The sequence below is a fragment of the Haliaeetus leucocephalus genome, unplaced genomic scaffold (assembly GCF_000737465.1).
Source record: "Haliaeetus leucocephalus isolate CR32 unplaced genomic scaffold, Haliaeetus_leucocephalus-4.0 Scaffold13, whole genome shotgun sequence".
In the NCBI taxonomy this organism is placed as follows: domain Eukaryota; kingdom Metazoa; phylum Chordata; class Aves; order Accipitriformes; family Accipitridae; genus Haliaeetus; species Haliaeetus leucocephalus.
In genome coordinates, this window is record NW_010972449.1 from 3,845,857 (window position 1) to 3,867,374 (window position 21,518).

The following is a 21,518-nucleotide window of genomic DNA, read 5'->3' on the forward strand; positions in this document are numbered from 1 at the left end:
GTCATAGGTTGGGTAATCAGTTATCACATTTAAAGGAAAAGTTCCTGACTGCTACTTTGAGCCTCAATACAGCAAAGCCTTCTGAAGCCTGACTTGACCAAGCCTGACTAAGCCTATGCATTCAACTCTTGAATTATGGGATCAGTTGACACTTTAAGAGCAATGGTCATTGCCTGAAAGTTCAAGTGTGTGTCCCTGTAATATATAGTAGATGGTAGGAAAGTTGAATGTCTGTCTTAAATCCTGACTGTAAAATAAATAAATTACATCTTTACTCTTATTCATAATTCTCAAAGGGCCTCTTTATCTAGCAGTCTCCAAGATGGTTCTGTTAAAATGCTTTTACAAGTTATTCAAACAGCTTAGGGGGAGATTCTTTCTCCTGGTGAGTGGCTGCACTTGGCAGTTCCCCAAGCTAGGATGCTGCATGTCTTTGGTGTCTGGAAGAATCCCAGCCCCAGCTGGGTTGGAAGTGAGAGGTGGCTTGTGCAGAGGAGCATTGTCTGAGGACAGCAGCAGTTACTATTTTTCTCTGGTGTTGATAGTTATTAATCAATCCAACAGTGCACGGTGATTTGATTTGTAAACAATAATATGAACGATGAATCTCTGAGGATCACTTTTCAAGACGTGTTTTTGCTTAACACTTGACAGGGTAAGAAAATTGACGTAAACAAGTGTCATATATTTTTTCAGTTGAAGGTGTTTTAATTCAGTAACAATTAACCAACTTGTTAAATGCTGCAATTAAAATGTAACCAATTAGACCAATTAAAATGTAACCACTGTTTGTCTTTGCTTAATCAGTCTAAAGACACCTGATTTCAGGCCATAGTCAGAAAAAAAGCTGGGGGTTGGAATTAGTGTTTTCTGACACATGTACTGGCAGGACTGGCTCCAAAACTCAGGAAGTCAAGTAAATGTGCATAATTTCTGAACAGGCGTGTTTCATACTGTCAGGTGCAGACGGCCTCCGTCCTTCCAGGGCTCTGGGGGAAGGCACAACAATACTGACTCATGGGAGTAGCCACAAAAGTGGCCAAGGTGAGGACCTCTGGACATTGGAGGACTTCTCCCAGTCTTAACCAATTCTTCTCTGACGTGTACATCTCAGCAGTGTGTGCCAGGTCCCTCCCTCTGCCCAGGCAGTCTCTTCAGTCCATCCCCTGCTTCCTAGCCTGTATCTTTTCTACTGCCTTGTCGTCTTTGCTTCACTTCTGTCTCCTGTCCTTTCTCTGGTCCTCACTAAAGGAATGACAGAATATTTTGATACCATCATGATGGTATCAGCACTTCTTGCTTTGACTGTGTTTTTTACTCTTTCCATCTGCCCCTTACTGCTCTCTCCAAACTATAGAAATTAAAAGTATCTCTGCAGTTCCCAGCTCCATGGAGTCCTGCTCTTGATTGTCTTGTCTCAAAATTCTGTGTATTTCAAAATCTCAGTGTCGTCCAAGAGCAGAGATACCTGCTCTTGCCCATGTCTGTATATGAATGATTTCTAAAATAGCAGCAATCACAAATGAACAAAAGTTTAGTTTTATTTTTCCTATGTTATAAACCTTAGGTAGTGAAAGACAGTTCTTGCACAGACTCCTCTTCTGAGCAATAGATCTGCTGCTCCACTCATGCCCAGCATGACAGTAGTACACTCCGGAAATGTTTACAGTCTTGTCATTCAAAAATGTTGTATTTTTTTAAAAAATGCAGTTAAAAAAATATACTGAAAGAAACTTTAACTACTGATTTTGAAAATGTATGTGTTCTTCTTTGCTGTAACCATCAGCAGTCCTGTGATTTTCATACAAACAAAGCCAAAAGAAAAGAGATGGCTTGATTATGATTTTGAGAAGAAACTGGAAGAAATTTCACCAGTCAACCCAATGCCTGTGAAAGGCAATATTAAATGAGGAGTGTTGCCCTGTTCTGTACCAGGTTAGCTATAAAGAATCAGTACCACATCTGGGTCTTTTCCAATATGCTGTATGGAGACAACAAGAACATGCTGTGAAGAATGTTCTGCTGTGATCTAAATCTCCACATCCAAAATAAGCTGCTGCTGTAAGAGCTCCTCACCACACCCTAACCTTAGCAGAGCGCAGATGTAAAACTCAAAAAGATGCACCAGCAGTGTCCGTGAGAGCAGTACAAGTTGGACTAGAGAATTGCTTGTGCTTTGCAACACAAGTTGTCTGGAAGACAACAAACAAGCCATGAAGAAAACCAGTCCAGAATAAATAGTCTGCAAAACAATGCCCAAAAGTCAGTTGTATAATAAGCCACTTAGCAAGTACTAGAAGCTTTCTTCCTAATCCACATGTCACATGTTTTTATAGCTGAAAATAATTAACTGCTCACTATTGCTCAACAAGTATGGGTCTATCTGAAATCACTTAATAACAGAAACAAGGGGAGCACCAAGACAAGGTACTGAGAATTCCATCTGGTGTCTGAAAACAGAACTTAATCGTATTAATTTCTGTGTTAGGGAGCCCAGATTCAGGGGCAAGGAAAGAAAGGCTTCTGAGATGGAAGTTACTGTTTGTCTGGAGGAGAAATATAAAAGAAATTCAGAAGAAATTTGCTAAAGCATTGCATGGTGTTGCTTGATGATAGAATAAGGCATCATTCTGTCACTCTCTAATATGGATTCTAAAATATGTATGTGTTACTTAGCACTAAAAACTGAAAACAGATTATTAAACTTTCGTTGGGATATATCAGTTCATGTATATCTTTTCAAGGTGAACCTAAGAACCTAAGAGTAATATATTGTCCCTAACCCTACTTCTCTCTTAGTGTCCCTGCAAAAGAACACAACCACTGCAGAATTTCCCCCAGATACCATCCTCCTCTCTTCTGCTATGTGGTGGGTTTGATCTCTCCAGGGCCTTTATAAAAAACTGCATGGGTCTGAGCTTTGAAGTTCCATTTCTTGAATGCCTCCAAGGTTTCCAGGAAGGACTTTCCCTTTGTCTCAGGAAGGAAAAACCCAGTGTAGAGTGCAGTGCAGACGCAGTCCACAAGGAATGGGACATAGCAGAAATGTGCTAGACTTTTCTGAGGAGGAGATAAAAAACAAGACTGTGTTGGTGACATTCTGTACAACGACAAATAGGCCGCTAATCTCTGTTCCTGTGTGGACTAACTTCACCTGGGGAGTATTTCTGTACACCCTGGTGAGGGCCTCACATGCCTAGATGCAACAGGTCCCCAGGACAGTTTGGGAGATTTAACAGAGCAGGAAGAGTAGTATCTCAAAATGTCTTTTTCTGTCTTTCTCTCTATATGTAATTGTATAGAATGGGGACCCACAGTAGGAAATAAGACAGGATTGGATATTGTGGAGTTCTGCTCCCTTTCACTTCAGGAATCACCTTAGGGAATGATGCCAGGGTCTGGCCAAGGGAAATCACATCACAACTCTAGTCCCAGCTGTTCTCAGCTGAGGACAGAGGAGGAATATTGGTCATCCATGCCCCATATTAATCCTCTTCCAGCCTCACATCAGAAATCACAGTAGGGAACATGAAGGAAGTTTGGTTTAGAGGAGTTCTGACCACTTTCCTCATAAAGATACTTTTCATGGCAGTGCTATCTTGCTGTGTGACTGCAGTTTGTGATATTCCAGGCCCTGTCTCTTTTCCTGGTCACTATAAGAGCCTCTTTCTTGTACAAAACACTAAAGAGCTGCAGGTGGTTGCTTTGCCTTGGGAACCCACCACAATGAATGGAAGGGCTGTTCCAACCAGAAATAGGTTGAACCAGAGCAGAGAGCCACAGATCATGTAAGCAACTGGCCAGGACATTTGATCAAAAACCTCTGTGGGGAGAATTCCTGTTACACCAGCTGGAAAAAGAAATGGCAAGAAAGTTAATAATACCATTAACATTATATTAAAAACCAGAGAACATATACTAACAAGCAAAAGCAACATGAAGTATATGAGAACAGTAAATTATTCTCACTCAATGCCAGAACAAGTGGTAATAGAGATTAACTGCAGTGGGGAAATTTTAGGTTAAATATTAAGGACTGGCTAATTATTCAAACTCTCTCATGTTAGAATAAACTGCCAGGAAAGGTTTTGTAATCCACATTATTCTCACCAGGACCCAACTGTGAGAATGGCTTATAATTAATTCAACCCTATGGCACCGTAGGTACTGGGACAAGAAATTGCTGCCAACTTATGTAGCATGCGACAGTGGCAGCTTGGTTCTTTTCTCACTTGCCTTCCTTCAAACTCATGTAAGGGAACAGAACCTCACATCTACTCGCACATGGCGCAAACATCTGCACACTCACACAGCCTGTGTGCTGCCCCCACGACCACAAAAACTAATGGGTTCTGCCAAGAAAATGCATGTTAGTAGGCTAACAAGTAGATGTGGAAATTGTGCTTTCAGGTATCTGCAAGTAAATAATCAGATAACGTAGCTGTCAATCTCTAGGGTTAAAGTGAAGCATTAGAAATGCTGGTCTACAGCCCTAATGGATTGGGCAGCAAATCAAACCCTTGTTGTCCATTTAAGACAAGAATTGCCTCCAAGTGCCATCACAAGATGGCTGTAAGGAGAAACGAGACAAAGAACAGCACAGACTGTCCCTGCACAACACTGACTTCCAGGGGCATGGAAGCCCCTGTGAAACAGCTGAAAACTGCTGGCAGAAATTGCCTCATTCTTTTGAGTGTGCTGTGGCTAAAGAGGGTCTTAGAGTTTCCGTAAGCTGCTTGCACACATCTCCAAGCCCCTGCAGGACCCAAAAGTTTCAGTGAAAACACTGAGGAAACTGACCTGGTCCAATTCCAAAGCTCAGGATAAGGGTGAAAATGCAGGCCATGCTGACATAAAGGCATCCACCTAATCTGAATCTACAGCCACAGAGACCAACAGAAAAACAGTGAGAGCACTTACACTTATTTGCCACCACTAAACACCCCAGTCACACAAAACGCAAAGCCCAACTCCATTCCACTTAAATAATTAAGTTTATTACCTGCTGGCTCAGAGCAACCATGAAGACAATGGCCCATCCTGCCATGAAGATACATCTGCCCAGGAGCAGTGGCCTCTGACCAGCATAATATAGAATCACATTTTGCACAAAGTAACTCAGGGAAATAAAACAAGATATTTAACTTGTGTTTATATTTCCTGCCTGCTCCCTCTTCCCATTTCAATACTCCATGCCTAGTTCACTCTACAACTACTTTAAGGATGTTGTCCACTTCTTAGCATAAAAAGGAAAAGTCAAAGGAAAGAAGAGTCTGCTGGCAGGAGTCAGGTAAGAAGGGTGTTCAGGGGAGATAAGAATGTCCCAGCTGCAGCCTAAACTCTGCCACTATCTTGTCACTAGCAAGAGAGTTACATTTTTTAGAGATTTCAGACAGTGACGATGATGCAGTGTCTGACAAAATACTTCTGCATTAACCTGTCTGGACATGAGTGCTGAGAGACTGCCTGGCTGCTGTACATAAAGAGCTTCCTTGGCATGAAAAGCAATGTAAATCCAAAATGTGTAATTAACAGCCTCCTCACTGACTCAACAGAGTCGGCATGTCAGCAGAGTGCATTAGAAGTCTCACACAAGTGACAGACATGATCAGATCACAGCTCCCCATGATGATTACAACATATGGGATTTTGTCCTGAGGAATTCCAGCCTCCTGGAACACGTAAGCTGCATAAAAATACATCTGGGGAGAGAAAAGAGGAGAAAGCAGTGAGGGAAAATGTCTGAAAATACATCCCATTGTTTTTCCTGAAGGATCACGCAGAGAATGACTAATGCACTGTCATACAGACTATTTTGACAGCATCCCTCTGAATCTTGCCATAATGCACAGGTGTACTTTGGGAACTATGCACCTGAGATTTGAAGATCTCCACAGGCAGAGCAGACCACTATTCGTTCTTCCCCTGCAGCAGGAATGTTAAACCCAAGAGCTTGCACTGATGTCTTGCGATACAGCAGTGCTGCTGATTGCTGTGGCTGCCAGGCTGCTTACTGAATCATTCCCACAGAGCTGCATGGTGCTGCTCAGCACAACGATACTCATCAGCTGCCACCTCAAAGCTGGATTTTGGAAGAGCTCCCAAGGCTCCTTTGCCCTCAGACCTTTAACAGCAGCCTGTTGAGCCAGCATCTCTTCCGCTCAGGTCACTGTTGCCTCTGAGCTTCTGCAGTGCTGCAAGGACAAGGGAACCCCTAATTCCCTGAACTTTACCTTCAGTTTGCCTGCTCTGCAGGGTGATGGATTGAGCAGCAAGTGATGGCTGCAGAAAGCTGTAGGACAGAGTCTGTGATCATGGTGTTACCTTCACAGAGATGGCCAGTTGTGGTGCGGCCAGTTGTGGTGCAGCCTCTTGAAGGATTTGGGGGAAAGGAGTGCAAATCCCTGACCATTGTTTGATAAGACAGTATTTCCAACCAGTGCCATTTTAGCAGCCATGCTTCTGACTCAGATCTCAAGTGACTTCTGTGGGACATGCAGGCAATTAAGATGTTCTTGGTACACAGCACATATTCCCCGAAAATTAATTCCAGCCGCTCTGTATATGGGGATTTGTATGCTACAAATCTAAGCAAATCCCTTAATATGAATTGGCTTCAGATTTGGTCATGAGCTCTTCAACCAGCATTTATTTCACTTCATAGTTACAAAACATATTCGCCATTGTGAACACAAGTCCCACCTTTTGACCCTACCATTGTAGCAAAAAAGTCTTTTGTGGGAAGATGCCTTTCAATTACCTCAATAGATCAAAAATATTTAAGATTATAGAATGTTCTTCAGTTTGGAAAGAGGAAGTGATCATATCTGGAACTTGATATGATACTTCTTACATGTAAAAGTTGTGGCACCATTCTCAAAACGTCGGGGCCCAAGACTGTGCACAAAAGCAGGATGCAAAAAAGCATACATTCATCTGCGTTCCGAATTACTGTGGATGTTCATACAAATACATACCCAACCACCACCTGGGCACTATTTAAGGGTGCAGCAGCTAATGCAATTACAAACATTGATGGCACCACATATTTTGTACAGACCAAGTATGGTCCTCTGGTTTAGAAAAACATTATCCATGGGACTAGTGACATAGCCATGGTATTGGGCTTAAAGCTTTTATGTTCATCTAAGGAGGCTGGCAGAGTCACCAAACAGAATATTTGTCTTGGAAAGAAGTCTACATTTCAATCTGCTTTGGACTGAACGTGCTGGACTATATGTTAAGAATAGGCAATCAACCTTCTCACTGTTTATGTGCCCAGTCAGTAGATCTCACATGCTCAGTGAGAGGCTAACAGTCATCCTAAACTCACCAGAGAAGCAGGATTCTTTATCTCCATGGTCAATCAAGAGGTATCTGGGACTTTCAGAGAACCAAGGCAGAGCCATGAGCTGAATCAGGGCAGGCACCACATTTCTAGCTAAAAGGAATGGTCAGCTCTCCTCCCCTCCTAGTGGCTCCCTAGAGAAAAACAAACAAACAAACAAACAAAAAAACCCCAACATAATTTGCACTGTACATTTTACAACCTGGCAAGAGCCCAGCATCCTCTGCTGCATGTGGACACTCAAAAAGAAAGAAAAAAGAGGGGTAGTAAAGAAAAAAAAAGAAAAAAAAAAAGAGAAGAATAAGTATAAAGTGGTCTTCTTGCTCTACATTACTTGAGTCCAACAACCTCTCACAGCACCAACCCCAGGGCTGTAAACGATGCAGAGGTCAAGGCCACAGCTCCTCTGAGCTTCTTTGGGGCACTTTTTGCCAGATACATGGGCTGAATGTTCATGCTTACACCTGGGCAAGGCAGACAAATGCTGACCTCAGCTTGTAGACAGAGGAGACGAGGACAAATGCAGTCAGCCACCTCTCGAGGTTGCCAGCTGGACCCTTCTGTTGTAGGCCATGTGATGACTGATCTACTGTTCCGTCATGATTTCCTATTTAAAAGGATGGCAGAAAACTGAGCACAAAAATGATGGTGATTATGTAGGTGGTTACTGTGCTATGGAGTTGAGCTGAAATCCTTGTAACACTTCAGCTGGGTCAGAATATGATGAGAAGGTAATGTGGGAGAAAGAACTGTTCCCCATTGGGTTTTGAGACATTAAATACTGCCATATTAGGTAGTTTCTCCCTCCCAGAATGTTAATGGCAGACTGATCTGTGATAGAAAACATGTTTTCATGATTTTTAACTATGGTGGGTATTGTGCTGTAGGGCTCATAATTCCTCTTGTACTAATGGAAGCTGCAAAGCTTAAAATAAAATCCAGCACTCTCTTGCCTTCCCAATATGATGGCCATGGGACCAGCAACAACAGCCCCAGTGCGTCCTCCCAGAGGGCACACAGAGACAGTGAAAGACCACAGAAGCAGTATCACGTTGCTCTCAAGGTGAATGCCTGTGCACTCCAGCCAGGTTTCATTCATGAACGTCTGGATGTACTGAGGGAAGGACAGTGCTGCATAACCATGACATAAAGATGAAGGACACTGAGAAATGTAAAGGCTTCCTTATCAATATATCTGTTTATTCTGTGTTCATGCCTCCAAATCTTTGGTTGAAAACGGCCTCCAGTTCTTAGATGTGTTTTTAACAGATGGTTAGAGTGTAAAACTGCAGCTGTTGAAAAGTTGTACTTGGTTTGTATCTGTATGTAGCTATCCCAGATAATTTAAAAATGTATTTCGTGGGTCTGACTTTGAATTTAAGGGCAAAAGCCAATTTCAAAGGATGCAGGTTGGAAAATTTTAGAATTAGATTTGCTAAGCAGTTGAAACAAGGCTTCTGAATAAATTCTTGTGACACTAGGTCCTGCTCAAGGGTGGCTTTTGACAACAAAGTCCTGTACCTCAGATGTGAATTATACAGAGGGAACAACACATCCTTCCCTTCTCACCCTCAGTATTACCAGACTGCATATTTTCAGTGGCAGGCTACTGTTTATAGCCAGACTGAGGACACTAAGGAAGTGTCTGTCTCAGGAGGAGGCTCTCAGACTAGGAGTACTTACTGAAGTTGGAGCATTGATGATGGAGATGTTGTAACCATATTGGAAAGTGCCTCCAATCCCAGTGGCACATATTGTCAGGATCAGGATCTTGCTCTAAAGCTGAAGAACATTGATAGAAAATGGATGGCTTCCTTTTACAGAACAAAATGGCTCAACACATATTTGGTCCATTCATGCTTTGAGTGATGTGAAGTGGAGATTAGAATAGGCTATGAATGTTGTAAGATGGGAGGTGCCAAAGACAGACCCCCCCCAGTCTTTAAACTATCTCCCTCTACTGCAGAATAGTATTAATAATTCATTGCCATTCACAAAGAATTTGGGACTGCTTTGGGGCAAAGGCCTGCAAGTGTCTTTAGTTTAATATTTAACACGTATGTTTACAAAAAGCCAGTGCAAAAACAGTAAATAGTGGTAGAGACTGGTGTTATAACTTCAGTTAATTCAATTCATTACAAAAACCTGTACTCACATAGTGAATTATTCAAGAAGCGCTGCCAAATTTGTTTAAGTTTGATGACTTCTGCCTCATTTCTAGCTAAGCTTTATTGGACAGAGCTTCTCTATGGTAGGGGTGATTTTCTCATGGCCATTTATATCCAGTGCATTTCTGATTCATTGGCATGCTGTTTCTTCTACCTTTTCATGGTAATGACACATATTTTAGTTTAAAATAGAGTGCCTTTCCTATGCTACTTCACATGTTGTACAGAGCAGACAATGTCTCTCTGCCGAACTTTCTCATTACACAGTTGTTCCTACATGTTCTTTTGTTTAGCTGTCTATAATTGCATATTCAGCCAGAATAGCTTCTACATCTTCAGTATTATGTTACAGGTGAAATACGTGGCAGACAGTGGGTCCTATACCATGTTCTGGTCTCCTTGACGTCATTTCATCAGTATTGCCCATTGCTTATATCGCTGTCTAACACTGCTGCTATGCCTTTGGAAGCATGGGCAGGTGAATGGGGCTGCTTCATGCAGCATCATGGGATCAGGGTGTTGGTATAAAAATGAGGTCTCTTGACTTTTTGAAGGGTGTAGAAAAAGCTGTCCTGGCTGACACAGTATGGCAACTGAGAGCTCACTGGCAGGCTTGTGAGCAAAAAACATCCATCTTTCTCCCCTCGCAGTAGGATGCCCTGAACATTACATTATAAGTGGGTGTCCTGCATCAGAACAACACCAGGCCTAGCTGTAGAGAGTCAGGGACACTGTGTAGAAACTTTCTAAACAGTTTCGTTGATCTTTCCTTCTCTGTCATATTCGTAAGCCTCAGGTCATTCTTGCCACTATTGCCTGGACACTTTCCTGTGTGACTCTGCCTTCAAATTGACCTACAGCTTCTGCAGAGGACCACAGCTGAGTGTGAGTAGCATCATGTCTCCATGTTCATCTCACTGTCAGTGAACATCCCTTCCTCGTTGCAGCCACACCACCCTGTTGGCTGCTCTCTCTCTCTCTGTCACCACCCCATCCTTGTCAGTTCACACCTATTTTGTGCCTCTGCCTTTGGTTTCCCATCTGTATGTGAGATCCTGTGACTGGCAAGCTGTGCCCTGATGGTGTCCTTGGACTGGGAGCACTGTCCCATGTCTCAAGACCACTTTGAGCTTGCTGGGGCCCCCTGGCCTTCAGCCTGACACCTCCTGCACAATGTTCTGGGTGGCCCAGGGCCAGGATGGCCTTTGCCAGCCCCCTGCTTGCAAACCCCTCCCAGTGGGACAGCTCTGCGGGTGACATGAAGAACCCATGCTCAGGTTTGGCTGTTCGCCAGTTAGTGCAGGGCACCTCAGGCTAGATTGTGTTCTGCTATGTGAATATGATCCCACTCACCCTGAGAAGAACTTAGATAACCCAAAGCTGGGGAGCTCTTTCTGCTCTACCTGCTCATTTTCTCCTTACAGAGCCATCTAATGAAGAAAAGGAAAGTTTTCCCTAGTCTCACAATAGTTCTAAAATCACAAATTAAAATAATCTTTGATTTTTCTTTTCCTCAAAGCCTTTTCTTGTAAATAACTTCCATACCAGCCTGAGGCAGGATGTTCTCCTAGGACAGCAATGAAGCCAGACCATTCCAACCCTGCAGCAAGAAGAGGCCAAGCTCTCCCCGTCCCAGTTAGAAGCGGGTACATTTCACTTGCACTTTCCTTGGCTACACCACTTCCCTGTCCTATTACTGAGACCTGAACTAAGGACTGTGCACCTGATATCTCTGCTCTTCCCAGTTATTCTAGTTCTCCAAGTGAGAGAGGTCCTCTCCCTACAACAGCACATTTCTTTTTTAATCACAATGCCTAGGAATGTAACACTCCTCCTGCTCATTTCCCTGCTTTCATTATAGAGTACATTCCCTATCAGGTCCTGTATCACAGAGCTCTTTTGTGGCCATGAGCTAAAGGAAAATGGTTTGCTTCTCCCTTCAGGAGCCACCAAACAGTTCTGTGCTCAGACCTGAGCTGTATTTACAGGGTGACCTTCCCAAACCTTCCTTAACACCCAGCTTCTGCACTATTTTCACAGCCACAGTGGTGGCATGCAGCTGCCAGGAGAGCCATTAGTCTGTCAGCTTTATCCCAAGGACTGTGATGAGTTGGACAAATAATTCTACAAGAACATGATAGTACTTACACAGCCTTATAAAAATTCAAATTAAAAAAAAAAATCTGTCAACAATAATAGTAAAAAAGATGTTTTTTACAAGTCTCTGCAGCTTGTTCATCCACTTTGGTATGTTTTCCTCTGTCTGCCAAAGCCGCTGGTACTCTCAGCAGTGCTCTAAAATATTATTTAAATCTCCAGCATAGGAATGTGTATTTAGTCACTCATTACATTAGGATAAGACAGTAGACTTGGCAGGTGTTTTGCCAGCTGATTTACATTCTCAAAACGGAGAATGCATGTTCATTAGCAAGACAGTTCAATTACTTTTGTTGAAAGTACATGACAGTTTGGGGAAATGATTCTGCAACATCCAGGGCTGTCTAAATCCTCCTGAAGGCCAGTATGGTTTATGGCATAAATTCGCTCTCAAAGCATCTGACATAGTTGCCCGGTGGCGCTTGTCTGATTAAGTGTGATCAAAGCAGAAGTAAGCTACAGCTTTTTTTCTGACTGTAATTGTCCTGGAACCCAATCTAGGATCTGAAAGACAAACCAGACTATTTTCCTTGGTCCTGTCAGTGACAGGAATGATTGAACCCCAAACTTTCAAATCTCTTGTTATGCCAAGCCCTTTCACTGTACTCCTGTCTATGTCCTGGTGCTATACAGGCAATCCAGCTCTTGCTGGCAAGGGACTGTGCACTGATTCACAGGAGGCTGCAGTCCTGTTCTGTCTCCATAGCCTGGCATAGAGCAAACAGCAACACTTAACAGTAGTTGATTTTGTCACTGACAAATCATTTCTGGCTTTCATTTCACAGGAGGCAGAGGGCTTTGCTTTTACATATGGTGTGTGACTTTTTTGTTTCTAAACTGCATAATACATAATATGTATTAATTTATATATTATATTAAAGTGCATATTACATAATATGTAATATATCTACATAATATGTAGCGTTGCAGGTAAACCTAGTGCTGAGGTGGCCATGGGAGAGTAGGCTGCTGGGGGAAGAATGAGCATCTGATCAAAATGTTCTCAGTTTGTTTTGAGTTGTGGCATCCTCTCAGAAACTTTATTCTGATGTTCTTTAAGCCTTGTTCTCCCTACAGCCTCAGAGGGTGGAGAGAAGAGCCCTTCTGAGGGCAACTGGGGCTCATTATACCAAGGACTATAACTGGTTTTATGCTTGGGAGATATTGATCAAGGAATCAAATGAACTTCACCATAGCTGTTCACAGAGGTATGGTGGAGGAGCCTTCATACAATGGATTTATGTCACACCCTGGGAATACAAAATTGAAACTCAGTTCTTTTTTAATATCTTGGTTAAAAAATAAATAACTCTATGCAGTAGAAGCCCCTCCTCTACCCCCGAGAGCTAAATTCTGATGAATTGAAAAGGTTTCATCCCACTGTAATAGTGACTTCTTCAGTGACCTTTCATCTTTGTCTTTTGGCTTACCATTCACTAGCATGTGAGTTTTACACTCTTCCCTTGTTAACTACCCATCATTTAATCAGTACAGAGTAGCTGACAGGCCTTCTGCAATGGGTTTGGCTCATGTGGTAGCTGCTTATTGTTCCAGAAATGGTTCCCTTTTCCATGTAAGCTACAGACGACAGCAAGGCAGCAGTAACAGCAATGACGGCTTGCTTCTTTCTGTAAAATAGAAAGGCACACCCTGGCAGTGAGAAAAGCTGTATCCTCATGAATCCTAGAGATGGGGCCTAGTGGAGATGGAGGCATTTTGCATTGCCAGCAATAATAACAAAGTGGCTGTTTCACAAAGTATCTGGCCTTTAGGAGTAATCATGGTATTTTAACATCCTTTCATCCTGCAGAGTGCAATTTGTGAGTGGCCTGACAGATTTCAAAGTACTCAAAATAAGTGAAACTTTTTTTTTAAATGCCTCTTTATCTGTACTCAGGTTTTACTGCACCTGAACAGAAATATATACCTGTTCTGCATCGCAGAAGTATATTGTCTTACGAACATGTAAGTAGGGATGTGGTGCTGCATCAGCTGCAGCCACTAAGTGGCAGGAGAAGTACAAAATTTCCTATACTATGCTCTGAATCCAACATGCCAGCAGTTTGCTGCCTGTGGCATATGGCAGGGGTCAGAGGACTACTAACAGCTTCCCAAACGGTAACTTGTTCATTGAGGAAATAGACATAACTGTACATAACTGTACAAGTTAACAGCCACTGGTGTATAGTTTAGGCAGCATGTATCAAGAACAGTAATACATTCAGAAAGGAAAGCTCTAGTTTCTTCCTAAAGTCTATTCTGAATGAGACCAGGCTTGGGTAGATCTCTTCCAGGAAGAAAAACACATATTCTGTACTAGGCAAGAGCTCTGTCCTTTTTCCTAGCATCTTATAAGCAGGGACAACCTAGTGCAGCTCTTTGTCCCCTCAGGTGATGGCGTACAGGAGTTTCAGCTTGCGGCTACCAGGTGGAGTGTCCCTGGTTGTTCTAGTCACTGAGATGCATCATGGGAGCCTTTGAGGTAGGTGGGGATTATTCCATTTCTAGCTCCTTAGACAGAAGCCAACGTGTCAAAGCATGTCTCTAGTTGGATAAGAGGTGAAGGAATGCAGTTCTCGCAGGCAGTCTGGTCTCCATCCATTCCCTGGGCCTGAGTACCATGAATCTGATCCATCTGTCTTATTTCTGTTGCAGTCTAACATAGAAATATATGGTTCTGCAATGACCTGGTCAAGGACTGCCTGCTTAGACCATTGCATTGTCTTATTTTTCCAAGGTAAATATGTGCACATTCATCTATCTAACAGAAGATGAAGGCAGGATTAGTCACAGTCCAAAGGAAATCCTAGAGGCACTGGCACCAATGCACAAGGGCAGGTGTTGTCAGGGGATGTGTTTGCATCTTCTGCTGGGCCTCCCAATGGGCTTTCCTCAAGCTTCTCCTTATTTCACCTCTACCTTCCCTGAACTGCGCAGAGCCACCTTCTCTCTCTTCAAAACCCATTCCCAGTGCTTTCATGTGAGGATTAAATCAGAGAGCTTGCAAGCTGTGCAATGAAGTGAGCAACTGTCTATGGCAGTCTCGGGTCAGAGAAGGGAAATATCAGGTGAGCTTATGACAGCTCTAAGAGATGAATGAAGTTCTGCAGGTAGGCAGTGAGATGCCGTGGATTGTGGCACAGGCTGTTCACAAGCCTCCCTGTTCCAGAAGGGGCATAAATTGGCTGTTGCTGTGGCTAGATCTGCGTGTGTAGCTGGCTAGCTGGAAGTGGGAGTTCCTGGAGGTTGTCCTCTGTCTTTTCTAGTTACAGACACCTTGATGAGGAGTGGATGGATAGAGTTTTTCCTCCTATGTGGCATCTATATGACTCGTGCTTTGGTCCTGACAGATGTTCACACTGGTTGTGTTTCTAACTGGCTTCCTGCTGCAAACTTAAAAAACCCAGCATTCCCAATGTTCAGTCCTTAGGATAAGTTGTCACAATTTCAGAGTCACAGTTGGTGTAGATGAGAAATCTCCAGTCTCGGGGTCTGTCATCAGGGTATAATCACCGCACTGCAGTTACTCAAACTCTGGCTTTGGAAGCCTTCACATAAACCCAGCAGGTTTCCAGCACCACCACGAGGACCTACCACCCTCTTCCCTCAAATACTTTTTCACTGAACTCAAACCTGTCATAATCAAGGTGAAATATGATGCCAGGAGCATGGGAGAGTAGTTATTTGGAGAATGTGATGGCAGTCTCTGCCTGTAATTATCTGACTGCAGGAATAAGTAGTAATCCTGCCATTAGGAAAGACCATGAACACATGCTCTTTGATCTGCCATGCGCTGAGAGGTTCTTATGTTTTAAAGTGTTTTTACCTCAGGATTATCTGGACCAACTCCAATTACACTGCAAGAGGAGAAAAAGGGCCCCATTTCTATCTGTGAGGCTTGGATCTACAGGATGAATTCTCCTTACAAATGCCAAACTGTAAATCGCAGAAGAGATTTGAAGCTGTTCCCTGGCTGGTTGTGGCTATCTCCCAAGCTCTACACTTGCTATTTCTGTAAACCCTTCTCTCTTTCCTGTAAGGACCATCACAGTGAAATATGAAATACTTCTGTCTGCTTGTCCTGACTCCTGCAGGACTCAGAATACAGAAGACACACAACATCATCTACAAACAAGCAGCTTTCTCAAGAAACATCCAGTAGGTCTGCTGTTTTTATGGTGAAAGCAATGTTTATGGAACTTAGCTGTTAAAACGGATTTTCTTTGTAGGAAATGAGTGCCCTGCTGTGACACCATTATTCTCAGTTCCAGCAGTTCACTAATGTTCCTTAGAAAAAACCCACAATTTATGTAAGTTCAAGACACTGTATAAGAACTTCAGGAAATGGGCTTCATTGCAGAGGTTTCTCAGGGCAGGGACCCAATGCTGACAGAGCTTCTGCTACCACACAGAGCCACTGGGATGCTTTCCAGACCAGAGGAGATACATGGGGGCTGAGTCCTCTGAGGACACGAGGGCTGATACAGCCAAGGGAACTAGCTGCTTTTCCTTGTAGCTAGGATTTTTGGATATCAGAAGAATGGCTCTATGTTGTGCATGTTGGATCAGCAGTCTGCATTTTCATCCTCCTGATAAGCAATAGAGCTTCTCTGGGAAAACTGAAAAAGCCCAAAATACTAAAAATAATTGAAATACCCCTTTCTCAGTCCACTGTGAGCTGTAGGTCATGTTGTGGCTGAACTATTCCTTTTCCTTCCTTCTTGGTATCAGACACTGATGCAGGCAGTTAGTTGAAACTGGGTGACCTGAAGGCCAGAGAGAACAAACTGTTTGGCTGAGCACCACCTCTGGTCCTGCATGCGAGAGAAGAGCGTTTAGACTCTGCCAAATGTCGCTGAATGTTCCTGTCAGAGGAGAGGAAAATATGTGCAGCAGTGCCGGAGTGTCAGACTCATCCTGATTTCCTATTTAACACCCACTTCAGATAGAGCTTTTTATTAGAGCTGTCCCCTGGCTTATTGAGAGGCACCCGGACTAGGACATGTAGTCCTGCCTCTGGTGAAAACAAAACTACAAATACCATTTCTGACTCCTTGTAGGGGTCTTCAACAGCTGGCAGCGTGCTCAGTTGTATGTGCTGCGATTGTGAGCTGAACATAGACCTCTTTTTATAAGAAACAAGCATTGTTTTTCAGTTCTCTTGTTGATTTAGCCACAGTGCTTAGGAAATGGATGTTACAAAATAAAGGCCCTTGAAAGATATTCCCACTGACAGCTGTGGGAGGTGACCTATGGTGTAGAGGACAGATCACAAGGCAGAAGAATTTAACAAGAATGATTAAGCACTGGAAAAAAATAACTGTGCAAAGAGACAGACGTTTTCTTGCTTGATGTCTTCAACTCATGACCAGAAGCTGTTTTGGAAGAGGTCTTTTATTTGGATATGTGATTGGGCTCTGCTCAAGGAGATTTAGGTGAGATCTTCTTTCTCATGATATGCCAGATGCAAAGCTGTATTTTTGAACTAAGAAACATAGGAAATAAAAATAACATAAACTTTGATTTACTGCATACCCTGTGCAAACCACATGTCCTTGAAGGGCTGAGCTTTAAGTACTATCTTTAGTTTCTTTCTAACAAACAAACAAATAAAACCCCCATCCAATTCTGTATGATTTACTTTCTCCTGACTTTAGCCATCACACTGTAGAGTTAGCTGATTTGAGACAGGAAATCCTTCAATGAAGGAGAAAGAATTTATATATGGCCATTAAACATTGAAAAGTAAACATTTCAAGTGCCTCAGGCAGTTATGATTACACAGCTTATCTATGCACAGTGGGTTCATGGAGCCTTGTTTCCAAAACCAGAGCAGAAACTCAGCGGCTACTTTGTGGTGGATCTGGAGGTCTTGGCACCTGTTGTCCACGCCACTGAGGACAGTCTGAGAGCTGAAATAACCTTCCAGTAAGGTCCCTCTGGCTGTTGTGGCTCACTTGTAGGGGAGCTCAGTGCTGCTTTTTCTGAATCTGTTCCTACTGCCTGTGCATCAGTCATGCAGTGACCTCTTCTACACCAGGGCTAACAGCGATCTCAGGTGTGGCGTGTCCCAGGGAGCACTAGGGTGGGTGAGACTTTGTACAGAACTTGCATAGTCTCATATCCTGGTGAAGGAGTCTCTCAGTGTATCTTTGTTTTCAAATGAAGAAAAGAATTGGGGCTCTACTGCAGGGGGGTGGAGCATTACTCCAGCCAAGGGGCTTGGGTTTAGGTGACCCAGGGAATGAACTCTCCCCATTGTGTGCCCTATAGCCTAGCTGGAGGGAGTGCCTATGTGTCATCAGACCACTTATGGCTTGTTACTGTAGGACATGTTGCAAAAGGTCATCAGACGAATTTACAAACAAAATGCCCAAGGTGTTAAAGAGCAGAGGGTACGTGTCACCGGCTGGACACTCATCAAGTGCATGGCTGGGGGCTGCTCTCCTGCCCCATCAACTGCTGAGGGGAGTGAGCACCCCTGGCGAGGGCGCCAATGCTCATTAAGGCCTGTGCTGACGTGGCGTACAGCTCCTTTCATCCTGTGACCCCGGAGAGTGCTGTGCTGGGCAAAATGGGAACTGTCGCCTTTAAACAAAGCATCTGTTTATTCTTGAACCAATTAGTGAGGGCAGTTAGATCTTGAACTCGTTACTGAGCCCAAAACAATTACGATAAAAACAAGTTCCAGATGGGCTCAAAAGGAGTTGTTTTTGTCTTTACTAAATTAGAATGGATTCCATGTCTTCAAGTTCCTCTGGCATTTATGGACAGGAAACATGAATTACACACAATAATTTACTACAAACAAAAGAGATGAACGCTGCAACAGCCCATTTATCTTTGCTCATGTGCCTTCTTGAGGTTTATGTGCTGCTTAACTCATGGGGAGAGTTAATAGCTTTTTTCTTTGTTTTCTAACTCTTTGCTATTTTGGTTTGCAGAAACTGAGACAGGAAGCTGTTGAGTTTCTGTTGCGGGGTGAAGCTTACCTGCAACCCTAGGCAAATGCTTGCATGTTCCTCAAAATCACCCCAGAAATGGGGAAAACAAAACCAGAGGTAACAGGAGGGTCCAGTAGCAGTCTGTCACTGTGTATGTGCAAAACCATTCCCCTTCAGGAAATATATATATATATTTAAATCAAAGGCCAAATGAATCCACAGTTGAGAGAGTGCAACACACACTAGTTCTTCTTTTTCAGGAATATTTTCTTGTGAGTTGGTTTGTGGATTGTAAATGTTGACAGTACAACAGGTTACTATCACTAATCCTGCAGATAGATACAAAATGGGTAAATACTGTCTGGAAAAGAGAGTTGCCTCTGGTACCACCATGTTTCAGTTCTTTCTTTGAGTGACTTGAGCAAATGTCACAGATGGGAGTTCTTCCAGTTAGTTCCTCGGGCAACTCGGAGAGCCCCCAGACAGAGACTTTTTTCAAAGCCCATCCAAAATGGACTGAAGTCTGGGCATCAGACATACTTTTATGGGAACTCTGAGTTTCTGATGTCTTGGGTTCTGAAACTGATGCTGCACATTGACACGAATTGCTTCCAAAAGGAAGTGGAACCCAGAAGATAGCAGGCAACAGGTACATCATTGCTGCTCAGACCTGTGCTTACATCTGCTTTGGGTCCCTGGGCAGGGGGAGGTCAATAGGACAAGGCAGGAGGAAATCAGCAAAGAAACTCCTGAGCAGTGTTTCTGTTCTGGCTGTCCCTCATACCTTCTTGCTGCTGAGACAAAGGGTTTGGGTTTGCTTTTTTCAGGCTTTAGTTAGATTCCATGATTTTATAGAAGGTGGCATGTCGGCATCACTACAAAGGTGTATAATGTGAACTCAGCTATGCGGCTAGGCTGATGTGAAGTTGTGGAAGGACATAACTCCCCAAATCCATAAAATGTGACAAGTGTTGTAATAAAGACTAAAGCTGCCCCTGGGCATACTGTAGTGCATGAAGTCAGTTTGGCTGAGCTCCGAAGGGAGTGAGATCACGAGCAGAAAGCAGCCTGGGAACCAGGGGTGACACTGAGATTTGTTTGGCCTATTCTAGTGTGAGATGGTGAGCTTCCCAATGCATTTCATTGCTTCTCCTCCTTCCCCATGAATCTTAGAAAAGAAGGTCTTAATTAGAAGCCTGGACAAGTAGAGTTCTCCAGTTTTGGCTGGCAAACAAGGGAAAAGAAGAAAAATGAGAAACTGATGGCTTTTTTTTTTTAGATTTCATACAGTGTCTGATTTGTACATAGTCCTCCACAGGGAGTAAGTGGGATTGAACATTTGGATTCTCCTCTCTGTGGAGCTATTGAGACTGAGCTCCAGGACGATGACCGTCTTCCAGCAGAGAGGCTCCCCATGTTCATCTCAGCCTTGGTTCAAACAAGGAAGGGGCAGGAATCACAGTCCTTGAATTCAGCTTCTGGCTGGCATTGCCCACAGGCAGTGAGAGCAGATAGGAAGCCTCTAATCCCCCATCCAAAGGGGCAGGATATTTATTCCCTTATTTCATTTGTTATTCATTTATTCACTCTCAGTTCTTCGACTCAGTTGCTGCTTCTGCTGGGGCTGCGAGCTCTGCGGCATGCTGAAGGGCTGAGCTGCAGCAGCATGGCATTTGGGATGAAGCAGCCACATGAACACGGGCAGCCCTTTGCAGAGCTCCTGGCCCTGATGAGGAGCTGTCTTAAGCTCAGCTCTTCTCACCTGCCAGAGTTCTCATACCCATCCTAGCTCCCACCAAAAGCCTGTAACAACACAGCTAAGCTTGTTGACACTGCTGCAGTTCGAGGTCCAAGTTTCCCCCTCCACTCCATTCCCAGGATCCCTAATGCAGTGCTGGCCTGGAGCGGTTTCTCCTTTCCCCCGAGCAGCCAGGTCAGAGACGGCTTTCAGCACCGCAGTGCCCAGGGCGCACAGGAACCCATCATGGGACCCCACCTGTCTCGTCTTCTCCCCTCTCTCCCCTGGTGTGTTGCTTTAACCTTCTGTCCCCTCATCTTCCATCTGGGTTTTGTTCTTCATCAAAGGGCAGTCAGGGTGGAGGTGGTGGAAAACACAAAGACTCCCTCCCCTGCCAGTGATTTAATTTCCCATTAACTGAGGATTTAAAGGGAAATCTCAGGGCTCATTAAGGCTCTGATGACAGCTTAACCTTCTCCTGCAGAAACCCAACACCAGGCCCGTTCCTCCGCCTGAAACCAGGGTGGCTGTAACATCAGACCTGACTCCTGAGCACGGCAGACAGCTCTGGAAAGCATAATCAGCACGAGAGTAGAGCATGTCAGGTTTATGCAGACCTTTATCAGATCATCCTTTCAAAGAGTGTTTTGTAATATATTTGACACAGCTACGGGAGGAGCAGAGACACCCGGCGCTCTCCTGGGGAGCCGAAGGCAAATGCTGTCACCATTACTCCCCAGGGCATCGCTGGGCACCCCCTGACCCACCGCCCTGGTGGAACCACGCCGTCCCTCGGCTTCGGCCAGCGACTTCGCGCTGCCGGGTGCGACCTCGCACAGCTCGGGGAAGCGCCCTGTTGCTCCAACCAAGAAGCAGCAGAGGTTTTCGCACAAATGGCTAAAAACCCCAAGCCCTTTACGCATGAGTGAAGGCGAGACCCTTTGGACCAGCAAAGCACCCGGCACACCAGCTGAGGCACTCACGCACCAGCCCCTTTCCACGGCCCAGCTCCCAGCGGTGTGTCCCTCTCCCTCCCAGCAATCGGCTGTTCCCAGGCCGCGGGAACAACCCGCGGACAGCCCCCGGCTCTCGCAGGCCGAGGGCCCGGCCGCGGCGGACCCGACCTGAGCGCAGCGGACCCGCCGCCGGGGCGGGGCGGGGCT

At 44.3% G+C, this 21,518-nt stretch overlaps 1 protein-coding gene across 1 annotated transcript; it reads right to left on the reverse strand.

The window, feature by feature from the left end:
- Positions 1-2,862: 2,862 nt before the first annotated feature.
- Positions 2,863-11,755, reverse strand: LOC104836751 (solute carrier family 2, facilitated glucose transporter member 11-like). Its single transcript, XM_010575480.1, is given in 13 exon segments — positions 2,863-3,060; positions 3,723-3,850; positions 4,801-4,855; positions 4,857-4,877; positions 5,003-5,104; positions 5,592-5,702; positions 6,015-6,159; positions 6,161-6,194; positions 7,334-7,482; positions 7,683-7,832; positions 8,257-8,462; positions 9,032-9,130; positions 11,735-11,755. Coding segments are annotated over 13 exon segments (1,419 nt in total).
- Between the last annotated feature and the right edge of the window lie 9,763 nt (positions 11,756-21,518).